The sequence below is a fragment of the Nanorana parkeri genome, unplaced genomic scaffold, assembly GCF_000935625.1.
Source record: "Nanorana parkeri isolate BGI_ZX_2015 unplaced genomic scaffold, ASM93562v1 scaffold1187, whole genome shotgun sequence".
NCBI classification, from domain to species: Eukaryota; Metazoa; Chordata; class Amphibia; order Anura; family Dicroglossidae; genus Nanorana; species Nanorana parkeri.
In genome coordinates, this window is record NW_017307455.1 from 45,043 (window position 1) to 58,013 (window position 12,971).

Here is a 12,971-nt window from a genome sequence, read left to right on the forward strand (position 1 = left end):
TCTCTCTCTCCCCCCCCCCCCCCCCCCCCCGCATCAAAAATTACCAGGTGTTAATGTGAAGGTTCTGTTTCGCCAAAGCCCGTTTCATGTCAGTAACCTATATTATTTATCTCCCCCGTAGGAATTTGAAAAGAGGAAAATGCTGTAAGTGATGGAAGGGAGAGCGGTAACAGTGGCAAAGAGCACGTCCACCTTTTTGTTTCGTCCAGATATAGTCTTTCAACACCACCGTCTTACACGGCCATGTAAAGCCATAACTGTCAATTCCTGTTTCCCACACCCAAATGTTAAGATGGAACGAATGTTAGACTGTATAAGCCTTCTCGGAGAAATAAAATTTCCATTTATTTTGGATCCTATATTGTGTGTTCCTATTATAGTTGTGACCGGCATGCTTTGCTGCACTTTGTCTGAAGAAGCCTGAAAGGGAAACGTTGATACTAATTTCATATTTACTGTGGTACAAGTGGCTTTTAAACCTCCTATATGGACCATAGACTGAAGGAACTTAAAGAAGACCTGAGTTTTTTTTTTTTTTATCAAATTGGCCATTGCAGTGGGGCTTCCCCTGCACTGCAGGGTTTAAAAGAGAACTATGGGGGTAAGTGTTTTTCCCCATAGTTCTCTTTAGGGTCACGGGAGGACATATACTAACCTCCTTCCGTGACCCAAAGCTCAGTATATAGGGAGCTACAGCTCGCAGTATACCGAGACCGCCGCAGCCGGGACGGATCCCGACAATGCTGTCAATCCACCCAGCTGCGTGAGTGACAGCGGGCTCTGCCTATCTAGAGGCAGAGCCAGCTGTACCCGCCCCCTCCCCCGTCCGTTCCTCCAGTCAGTGCTGGAGGGGAGGGGGGATGGAATTCCTGCGGGGAGCGGTGACTGACAGTCACCGCTCACTGCAGGGAGACGAACGGGAAGTGAGCGGATAGGCTGCATGTTTCTGCTCACTTCCCGATCGATAGAACCGACCTGCGGCAGCTTCTTTGTCACAGGTTGGCTCTAGCTATGCGGATGAGTGGAAATCACTCGCCTCATAGTTCTCCTTTTTTAAGTGCTCATTTGGTTTAGGGGTGAAAATAAAGATATACTCACCTGATCCTCAGTCCTGCGGCAATGACCACTCGCCTCTCTCCACCTCTATTACATCGGCATTAGACATGATGATGTCACAGGTCTTTAGACCACCAGGGCTCGGGGGGGAGAGAGCTTGTAAGGACAGGTTTAGCAGCCAGGCAGGGCCAAGAACCGGGTGAGTAGTTCTTCATTTTTGCTCCTAGACCACAACAAGCCCTTAGCACAGGGGTAGCCAAACTCTGGCCCTCCAGCTGTGGTGGAACTACAAATCCCATGAGGCATTGCAAGATTCTCTCAGACATGACTCCTGGAGAGAGATGCATCATGGGATTTGTAGTTTCACAACAGCTGGAGGGCCGGAGTTTGGCTACCCCTGCTTAGCAGTTGCAGTGAAGTCACACTTGCACAGGTCCCTCGCTGTCACTGTTTCTGGGTTCGGGGGATCCCTAATCCAGGTGGTTACTCGGTGGACGATCCCCAAACGTCCCCTTGTGATGACATCACTCCCCTTCTGCATGCTGAGAGGACACTGCCTTTGGACAGCTAAGAGGAAGTGTCCATGTCATGCATGCAGTGACATGGACCCCCGATCAAGGGCCGGGGGAGGATCATTTGATAGTGACATGGACTTAGACACTATAACATTACAGGAGGACCTGGATAAAATAGGGGAGTGGGCATTAATGTGGCAGATGAGGTTTAATGTCGATAAATGCAAAGTAATGCACTTTGGAATTAAAAATAAACAAATGGGTTATACAATTATGGGTATGCCGCTGGGGAAGTCAGAAATGGAGAAGGATTTGGGGGTCATTGTAGACCACAAACTGAAAGGTAGTTTGCAGTGCCAGGCTGCTGTAAACAAAGCTAGCAGGGTCTTGTCCTGTATTAAAAAGGGGATGTATTGCAGGGACAAGTCTATAATTTTGCCACTTTATAGATCATTGGTTCGACCTCATCTGGAGTACGCGGTCCAGTTCTGGTCACCAGTACTAAGAAAAGATGTCCTTGAGTTGGAAAAAGTCCAGCGAAGGGCAACCAAACTAATTAGGGGTATGGAGGACCAGAGCTACGAGACGAGGCTACTAAATTTAAACATGTTCACATTAGAGGTGAGGAGATTAAGGGGGGATATGATTTCCATGTACAAAATGTTTAATGGTGGTAGCAACATTAGCGATAAACTGTTTAAAATTAACTCCGTTACAAAAACTAGAGGCCATCACCTAAAATTGATGGAAAAAAAATTCCAGCACAAGGGGCGAAGGGGGTTCTTCACAGTAAGATCAGTTAGGGTCTGGAACTCACTGCCACAGGCGGTGATTTCAGCAAATAATGTGGAATTGTTCAAGAAACTTTTGGACGATTTCTTAAGGGACCGTAATATACAGGGGTACGGGTACTCCTAGAATGAGATCCTAATAGGTTGGACTTGATGGACTAATGTCTTTATTCAGCCTCAAATACTATGTAACTATGTAACTTGCAGTAAAAAAAAATAAACCACAGGTATTTAGATGGGGTTTTTTTGTTTGTTCTGTCAGCAATCGGTTAAAATGGGTTTGGTTAGTTTTTATTGTGTGTGTACAGGACAGGAAGTGAAGGGAAATCTCTCCAGATATACACAGATGGCAGGACAACACCTGACTGGTTTTAACCCTTCACTATTCTACCTGAAATGGAAAAAATGTTGGCTTTAGTTATACTTTAAAGTACAGCTTTCATTTGAGAAATACATTATATGGGTAAAAGGTTTGTGACCACCTGAATTTGTAATTTCCTAATTCCCATATCCTTGTTGAAAGGGGGAAAAAAAACATCATTTGTTGCAATATTCACCTTTTATCCCAGTGCTGCCCTCACAAAAGTCATTGTGTGTCTTCTGCTTGGCTCTATTCTGCCCAGAGGTCACTGTTGGAAGGAGCACGGAGGAGCATGGGGAAGGTTTTCAGGTAAGGAGAGAGACCTTTTATCTCCTGTGTCCTATTAAGGGACACATGGAAGTCGTATATGTGAAAGACAGCTGCCTGCTTTGGTACATAACAGCTTTAGCAGCACAGAAATAGTATTTATTTTCAGCTGAGTGAGTTAGTTCAACTAAGCTGAGTGGGGGCAGGGCAGGGCAGTCTCTGTTGGGGGTCTTCAAACTTAACATTGAGCTGTCCCCCTGACAGGGAGAGAATATATGTAAATAATGGCGCACACAGCTATCCCTGGCTGGTACGGCTTTACTATTTGCATTCTTGCAAATGCCCGTTCCTCACCAGATCTGTTTCGATAACACATGTCCTCATCTCAAAGCAGCTTAATTGAACTTGCATTAAGAAAGCAGGTACTCCTAAGGTGTCTGCATTTATGTGCAAACTTCTGCTTTTCCTTAAAGTGACATTAAACCCTCAGATTTTTTAACATAAAACAATACTGTAATGTGCGCCTTACTGTAATCCATGGTTGTTTCCCTTCTCTTTGCTGCTCTTCCTTTTAAATCCTCATGTCTTCTCATGCTTGGGGAGAACTTCCCTTTGCAGCTGACTGCCTCTTCCTGTAGTGCTGGATCAGGTTGTGAACCTTCACACAGACACCGTGTATCCATTTCAGAGACAAGGCAGTCTGCTGCAAAACAGAAGTTCTGCCCAGCATGAGAAGACATGAGGATTTAAAAGGAAAAGCAGCAAAGAGAAGGGAAACAACCATGGATTACAGTAAGGCACACATTACAGTATTGGTTTATGTTACAAAATCTGAGGGTTTAATGTCACTAAGTTATAGATGGCCTGCCCTTCTGTAGCACTTGGTCCTTCATCTGTTTCAGTGACCGTAGTGAGCTTCTTAAGGCCTGCCCTGAGATTTCTCGGTAGGAGTTGATGTTTCTGTATTGGAGAACTCCCGGCTTTAGAGCTCCTGGGACACATACGTTGCGCAAAGAGGCCGATTTTAAACTGCTTTGCTATAAAGACAGGTGTACGTCAAAGAAGACACTACACCTTCCATACCTCATTGGCTGTGTAAAACAAGTTAAAGAGCAAGTTTCAGGCAACAAGGAAATCAATTGGTGAACTACTGATGCATTCCAGGAATTGGTTTCGGCTGTTCTCAGATCCAAAAAGTTGGAACAAATAACTTTAAAGCTGGCCATACACTTATAGATTATCGTCAGATTTTCTCTGGTCAGATGGAAAAAGTGCAACAGATTCCTCCATCTACACTAAACTGTGTATGGAGGAATCTCCCACTGGGCCAAGCTTCAGTATCTTGCTAGTCGGCCACGTTGGCTGTCCAAACACCTGAACAATGACTGCATCCAATCCAGATTGTTCCTGTATTTTGAGAAGCAGTGGGGCCGACTAGCAAGATACTGAAGATTAGCCCAGTCGGAGATTCCTCCATCCACACAGTGTAACGTAGATGGAGGAATCTGTTGCACTTTTTCCATCTGACCATAGAAAATCTGCAGATAATCTATAGGTGTATGGCCAGCTTTAGAAGACAAAGAATTTGCATGTCTCCCCGAGGAGTACTACGAGAGACTGAGCGAGCTGAGACACAAGGGCTATGAGGAGCTGCGTAGCTGGGCCCGGCGGAGGCTGCATGAGGTGCTGAGACTCTATATGGGATAGAACTAGAGAGAGGGCATAAGGGCCCCAACATCACTACATAGCTATAGAGATCACTTCCCTGGGGGCCCTGACACCACTACAAAGCTATGTAGCTTTGCAGCACTATGTAGCTGTAGACCTCACTTCACAGGAGGACTCGGGGCCCCAACATCACTACATAGCTATAGAGCTCACTTCATGGGAGGACTGGGGGCTACAGGGGCCATGACACCACTATAGAGCTCGTTTTACAGGAGGAATGGGGGCCACAGGGGCCCTGATACCATTACATAGCTATAGAGCTCACTTCACAGGAGGACTCGGGGCCCTGACACCACTACATAGCTATACAGCTCACTTCACAGGAGGATTGGGGGTCACAGGGGCCCTGACACCAGTATAGAGCTTGTTTTACAGGAGGACTGGGGGACCTGATACCACTATAGAGCGTCACGGGAGAACTGGGGGGGGTCACAGAGGCCCTGACACCACTATAGCGCTTGTTTTGCAGGAGGACTGGGGGACCTGATACCACTATAGAGCATCACAGGAGGACTGTGGGTCACAGGGACCCTGACACCACTATAGCGCTTGTTTTACAGGAGGACTGATAGCCCTGATACCACTTCATAGCTATAGAGCTCACTTCACAGGAGTAGTGGGGGGCCCCAACGTGACTGAGAGATGCTGAGGAGAGCAGGATGTGTTTGCAGATAAATAGTCCCTTATGGTCTCATGCACACGGCTGTAATAAAATGCTGCATTTTTATCAAAAAATAAAAATAAATGCATATTTTATGTACACTGATCAGCCAAAACCTTCTGACCACCTGCCTAATATTGAGTAGGTCCCCATTTTGCTGCCTTAATAGCCCTGACCCGTAGAGGCATGGACTACTACACCTCTGAAGGTATGCTGTGGTACCTGGCATCAAGCCGTCAGTAGCAGATCTTATGTCCTGTACGTTGCATGGTGAGGCCTCCATGGATTGGACATGTTTTTCCATCACATCCCACTGATGCTTATTTGGATTGTGATCTGGAAAATTTGAAGGCCAAGTCAACACCTCCAGTCTCGTTATGTTCCTTGAACCATTTTTGCAGTGTGGCAGGGTGCATTATCCTGCTGAAAGAGGCCACTGCCATCAGGGAATACTGTTTCAATGAAGTGGTGTACTTGGTCAGCAACAATGTTTAGGTAGGTGATACATGTCAAAGTAATGTCTACTTGAATGGCAGGACCCAGCAGAACATTGCCCAAAGCATCACACTGCCTCCGCTGGCTTGCCTTCTTCCCATAGTGCATCCTGGTGCCATCTCTTCCCCGGGTAAGGGACAAACACCCATGTGGCCATACACACAATGTAACAACCAGGCCAGGCCTGGTTGCATGGCCCTAGAATGTGTGTCTATGTATGTGCATAAGATAGGGACCTTTTAGATCGTAAGCTCCTTGGGGGAAGTTACTGATATGATATAAAGCATGTCCGAGAATGTGTATGCATGTGAGATAGGGACCTTATATTGCTAGCTCTTTGGGTGCAGGGACTGATGTGAATGTAGAGCATGTACATAGAATGTGTGTGTATATGAGATATGGATCTTTAGATTGTAAGCTCCTCGAGGGAAGATACTGATGTGTATGTGTGAAAGGGATCTTAAATTGTATGCAACTTAGGGTCAGTGACTGATGTAAATATACAGCGTGACCCTAGAATGTATGTATGTGTGACAGGGACCTTAGATTGTAAGCTCCTTGCGGTAGGGACTGATGTTAATGCACGGCATGCCCCTTGAATGTATGTGTATGTAAGTGAGATACAGACCTTAAATTGTAAGCTCCTTGGGGGCAGGGACTGATATGAATGCATGGCATGGCCCTAGAATGTGTGTACATATGTGGGATAGGGACCTTAGACTGTAAGCTTCTTCGGGGGGCAGGGACTGATATGAATGTAGGGCATGACCCTAGAATGTGTGTACATATGTGGGATAGGGACCTTAGACTGTAAACTCCTTGGGGGGCAGGGACTGATATGAATGTAGGGCATGGCCCTAGAATGTGTGTACATGTGTGTACATATGTGGGATTGGGACCTCAGACTGTAAGCTCCTTGGGGGCAGGGACTGATATGAATGCAGGGCATGGCCCTAGAATGTGTGTGTATATATGTGGGATAGGGACCTTAGACTGTAAGCTCCTTGGGGGGCAGGGACTGATATGAATGTAGGGCATGGCCCTAGAATGTGTGTACATATGTGGGATAGGGACCTTAGACTGTAAGCTTCTTGGGGGGCAGGGACTGATATGAATGTAGGGCATGGCCCTAGAATGTGTGTACATGTGTGTACATATGTGGGATTGGGACCTTAGACTGTAAGAATTCCTGTAATAAATAAATAATGTCAGACTTATCGACGGGCAGCTGCTATGAACAAGGTTCACTCATCTCTACTGGGCAGCGATTGTACCAAATGGCCGTACGTGTGGCTAAATGCTGCACTCAAAACCCACGTGCACAATAATCCAGCTTCCCGGGCAATCAAGAATCTGGGAGGCAGGTCATTACCCGCTGCCTGGCTTCCTTATTGGCCTGGTAGCTGGTTCCATGCTACCAGAAGTAGCGGTATCGGTACTTGGTATTGGCGAGTACCGAAATATAAATATCAGTACTCGATACCGAAAAACTGGTATCGGCGCCTCCCTAATAACTACAAATCACATGAGGTATTGCAAGAGTCTGACCGCCACAGACATGACTCCCAGAGGCAGATGCATGGTGGGATTTGTAGTTTCACCACAGTTGAGGGTCAGAGTTTGCCCACCCCTGGTATAAGGGGTGGCAGGTGAATACTTCTTTATTTTCACAGTATTCAGGAGGAGCATTTGGAAGATTCCTCCCTTCTTTTGGCAAAGCACTGATGCAATGCAGGTTTAGCAATATATTAAGCTGGACATACACCAGCAGATACCGCGTTTTGGACGATAGAACTGCGTAAGACGCATCAAATGAATGGCATCTCCCACACCAGAATACACAGTAGGTGTGATTTGCGTGGTACAGTGCGATAATCACACACGGGCAGCTGCTATGAACAAGGTTCACTCATCTCTACTGGGCAGCGATTGTACCAAATGGCCGTAAATGTGGCTAAATGCTGCAATCAAAACCCACGTGCACAATAATCCCAAAGTCTAAAACAATAGCAGCAACCCATTTAGTATTTATTCTTGTCCCCCTTTTTGTGTTCCCGGCGTGGAAAGATTTCTAGCGCGCTATGATGAGAGATTAGACTGATGTATAATATTGAGACGTACATCCCCCCGGTGAACTATAGGACCCGATCTGATCCTGCTGTCATCTTACGAGATATGCTAATATGTTTGCTGCAGCCCAGCTCATCGCAGTCAGCACAACATGCAGCTGCCGAGCCTGCGGGGACCGTCTGTCTGCCGCGGCCAATAACCTGGAATTATTAGCCGCTCCACAAAAGCTGCAGCTGCATGGAATATTCTTATTGAGTGGCTGAGAATTCGAGTTACTTAATACGACGGAATTGTGTTTAAACAAAAAAAAAAAAGGAAATGGTAAAATGTCAAGAAGCACCTAATCGCTAAAGCCGCTTTAATGATTGCAAATGTTTTTGACAATAAAACAGCAGACATGAGATTGGAGAAACCCCCGAAGACGGAGCTGGAATGTGAGACGACGAGCTAGACGCAGCCGGGTAACTTTAGCTAATTCTCTTTTCATGTACGCTTAGAGTTCTCGTGAAAGCATTTCGGATCAAGGTGAGGACTGGCAATGGGAAATCCTGCTGTAGATGCTAAAAATACCCGGAATGTTAAAGCTGGAGATTCATCTGCTTATACACTGAGTGGCCCCATTATTATGACCACCTGACGTTTGTAGGCAAATTAGCTATAATTACGTGCTGAAGTTGCTAGAGGGCCAGACCATTATAAATAGGGAAGCAGGTTGGTTACCACGACAGTAGAAGTGATTTGTTTCTGAAGATACGGGGAAACAACGCGATTTAATAGCCTTTGAACGTGGGATGATTGTTGGCGCTCGGAGCCATGGAGCGAGTATCAGCAAAACAGCAGAATTCCTTAAATGTTCAAGAGCAGCTGTTGTTAAAGTGTTTAAAGAATGGACTGTCAGCCGAAAATCTGGGTCTGAACGTGCGAATTGTGGCCGTCAGCGACTAGTCAATGTTAGGGCAGAACGGAGAGTGGCAAGACTGGTACAAGACAACAGAAGGGCAACAGTGCATCAAATTACTGCAGATCTTAATCAGGGATCCTCTCAAATGATCTCTGAACGCACTGTTCGCCGTACACTGCATCGAATGGGATATGGAAGCCGAAGGCCTGTTCGAACATCTTTTGCTGTCTGCAGTTAACAAGATAAAACGTCTTCAATTCGCACAGGAACACAAGGATTGGACAGTCAAGCATTGGAAAAAAGTCATGTGGTCCGATGAATCACGTTTCCAGTTGCATCATGCACATGGCAGAGTCAGAATTTGGCGTGATCAGCATGAAAGCATGCACCCCACATGCATGAGTACAACCCTTCAAGCTGGTGGGGGCAGTGTTATGGTTTGGAGCATGTTTTCCGGGCATGATTTGCGCCCTTTAATTTGTGTGGGATAACTTCTGAATAGCACAACATACCAAAGTATCGTTGCTGATCAAGTGCATCCTATCATGTTGATGGCGTATCCCAATGGAGATGGCTTCTTCCAACAAGACAATGCGCCATGCCACGGTGCTCGTATTGTGCAGGAGTGGTTTCAAGAACATGAGGGAGACTTTACCTTGCTTAGGTGGCCCACTCAATCACCAGATCTCAATCCAATTGAGCATTTGTGGGACGAAGTTGAAAGAGCCATCAGGCAGCTGGTTCCACAACCATCAAATCTCACAGAACTGGACAGTGCTATTCATCAGGCATGGTGTCAGATTCCTCGCATCACCTTTCAACATCTCGTGGAGTCAATGCCAAGAAGAATCGCCGCAGTATTGGAGGCAAAAGGTGGCCCAACGAAGTACTGATGGGGTGCTCATAATAATCTGGCCACTCAGTGTAGTTTGCCTTCCCTGGTTCCGTCCTAAACCCTCATCAACATGACAATGGCCTTTATTATAAAACCTTTCTGTTTTCATTACATACTTTATTTTAGACCTAGTGACATCATCACTTTCGCAGGTCATGGTTGGTGGAAGGGGCTGGCATAGTGCTGTACATAGCTTCCTGAAAACATCATGGCACCTTGTCTCAGTACTCCTTTCAAGAGCCCTCAGTCCTGATGCAAGCAGTGGGCTGGCTCTTGATAGGAGTTATGCAAATATCAAAATGCCTTAATGGGTAGGTGTCGGTCTGGAAGCCTCAGTACTCCACTCAACATCCATTGGGCTAGGTTCGCGATCCGTGACCGCGCAGCAATTGTACATGAAACCGCACGGTCACGGAGTCGCCCACGAAAGCCGATTGCGCCGGCGCTGCCATTATTTGCCGTGTGTGCCCCTTGAGAGTGGCGTCTCAGGGAGTACCAGAAAATCACTTGGGTGTGGGACCCCACTTGATTCACCGGAACAAGGTCAAGGCACTTGCACCACGCCTCTTAGGCAGGCCTTCTGGCTAGCCTTGGGCATTTTTTATATCTAGGCCGCTAGGTTGCGGGTGGACGGCCTGCCAGGTTTGTGCATTTAAGCACTTTTTTTATGCACGACTGCACGTTTTGACTTGACAGAAGACGGAGGGTGCAGGTACCTTCGGGGCCTGTTCCTGAAGTTGGGGAGGAGGTTCTGTGATCCTCTATGGGGGGTCTCCCTTCGGGGGAGCCCCCAACCTAGTACTCGGTGGACCTGTTTCGGCAGGTCCTAGAGGATCGTGGTCCGTCTGCGTTTTGGTAGGTTGACCTAAGTCGTTCTTGTCCCTGTCAGGAGCCTTGTGCCCCAGGGGATCAGGAAATAGTGGCCCTTCTGATTAGAGAGCACCAATAGCACCCTTGTGCATGTTTTTGTGTGTAGTGATTTCACTATTCACTTTTTTTGTTCACAGGGGTATTGTTTTTGTTTGCACGTTTCCACGGGCTTAAAAAAAAATAATCTGTTCTTATCAGTGATCAGGAGGGGAAAGGAGCCACTGTACTGGCCTTATGGCTTGTGTGGCTGGAATCTGAGTACTCTGTCTGAGTGATGGGGGTACTAAAGGGTCCTGGCTATGGGAAGGAAACAGAATTGAGCGTCCACTCACGTGAGTTAAGAGTGGGGGTCGGGAGTACTTCTCGGGTGCTGGGATCTGGCAGGGCCCAATTCCTCCTGATTTGGATGGGTCTACCTTGTCTGGCCATGGTCTGAGAAGGCACGAAGCCTGCAGTGTTTAGCTCCCCCTGAGAGTGGTGACCCAGGGGTGCCTAAGTAGCAGTATGGGTTTAGGACCCCACTGTGTGAAAGGCACGTTGGCCATGACACCTTTTGCTTTTGTTGCGCATCGCCTTTTGGGCTAGGCCTTTGGGGGAGCCCTCAACCTAGTAATTGGTGGTCAGCTTCGGCTGACCACGAGGAATGGGTCTGCCTTGTTTTGGCCAGGTGAAAACGAGTGCTTTGCTCCTGTCAGGAGCCTTGCGCCCTGGGGGGTCAGGGATGGGCCCTGTCTCTTCGGGAGACAGACCTTGTTAGATGCACCCCTTCTGTGCACTTTTTTGTGTGTTATCACATGCACTTTTTTGGTTTACTTTTTGGGTGTTTCGATGCACGCACTGCAGGCTTAAAAAAAAAAAAGGTAGGATTATAGTCCCTGCTGGCTTTCATTTGCCATTGGGAATTTCTCCCTTCACTTCCTGTCCAATAGCTACAACAGAAAGTGAGTGGAAATCCATTTAAAGAGAGGGAAATCCCTGGTGGTCAGCGGGGTCACCAAAAGTAGTGTCCCTATCTTAAGATTTGCCATCTATACCTGTGCTGTTGACAACCCAAAATTTGTGACTTTCTTTCACTTTCAGGCCCCATTCAAACTTTGTGATGTTCGTGCAATGCCAAAGAGTGAATGGGGCCTCAGTGATAATGGTCACCGGGACAAATAGAGAGGCTGAATCTCCCTAAAGGGGACACAGACAGTAATAAAAAGTTGACAGGTCTCCCCCTCCACTCAGCTTCAGTTGCACTTTGAGAAAATAAAAAATATATTTGTGCCACAGTGGCGTTTTCGGATCCATCAACCCAGGGGTGTCCCTTGCTTTTTTTGGCAACCTGAGGGGGCTGGGGGTGAGGGTGGAGGTGTTGCTGGATGATGCACAATCAGTTGGGGTGTGTGTGTGTGTCTCGCTGGTGGAGAGTGACACCACTAAGATGTGTAAGGGCTCTGCATCTCCCCACCCAGCTCTTAGCAACCTAGGATGCTCGGGCCGGCGTTCCACTGAGCTCCTGGCAACCAATGACGCTGGCATTGGTGGGACGCCGGCCAGAGCGTCCTAGATTGCTAAGATCTAGGGTGGGAAAATGTGTATGGCCTTCTACATCTCCCTGCACAACTCTTAGCAACCAACTCTTAGCAACCAGAGATGCTGTGGCCGGCGTCCCGCAGAGCTCCTAGCAACCAGTGACATCATTAGTTTCCAGGTGCTATGCGGGACACCGGCCAGAGCGTCCCAGGTTGCTCAGAGCTGGGTGGGGAGATGTATAAGGGGCAGACATATCTTCCTGCCCTTCTCTTAGCAACCTGGGATGCTCTGGCCAGACAGAAAGGGGGCTGCAGGCACACTGCAAACATTGGCCATGCCTCCCCCCCACATGACCCAAAGAGAAGATGCCACCTGAGGAAACATGCTCAGACTGCATCAATCTAGGGCAGCCTCCGGATATTGGAGTTCAGTGGAAGGTTACATAACTTTAGATATCACGCGTGGCATTATGTCTTGTTTTCACCCTTGAGAAATCATTTCATGGATGGCTAAGAAGGGACCTGGCAAGAAGAAGAACGTATTCACACTGACAGTTCCAGGAAACGCCATGCCGGGGACAGCTCGACAGTCCTTCGGCCAAAGAAGAACCTGAACGCCCCTCCCAGTAAAGAGCGGCCCCTTGAAATACGGCCCTATAAAAACATGGAAGGAAGTGGCAAAGTTAAGAGACATAAAAAGAAATCCATTGTAGTAAAAGTCTGGAAGTCAGGCAGAGCTCGGCGCTGGCTCAGCACTTTCTGAACATTATTTACGGTATTAATAGTTCTCTTCACCTCACATTGCTGGACGGAGGCCGGGAGAACACGTCTTGTGACATACGAT

General features: G+C 47.3%; 1 protein-coding gene across 2 annotated transcripts in view; it reads left to right on the forward strand.

Moving 5' to 3' along the window:
* The window catches only part of SUCLG1 (succinate-CoA ligase alpha subunit), a 43,859-nt gene extending 43,501 nt beyond the window's left edge, over window positions 1–358 (forward strand). The window contains exon 9 of one of the 2 annotated variants that reach the window (XM_018568434.1): window positions 122–358. In XM_018568434.1, coding sequence (XP_018423936.1) covers window positions 122–148 — 27 coding nt within the window. In that variant the 3' untranslated portion in view covers window positions 149–358. The remainder of the gene's footprint in view (window positions 1–121) is intronic. The other variant, XM_018568433.1, reaches the window with a different exon arrangement.
* Window positions 359–12,971: the final 12,613 nt, after the last annotated feature.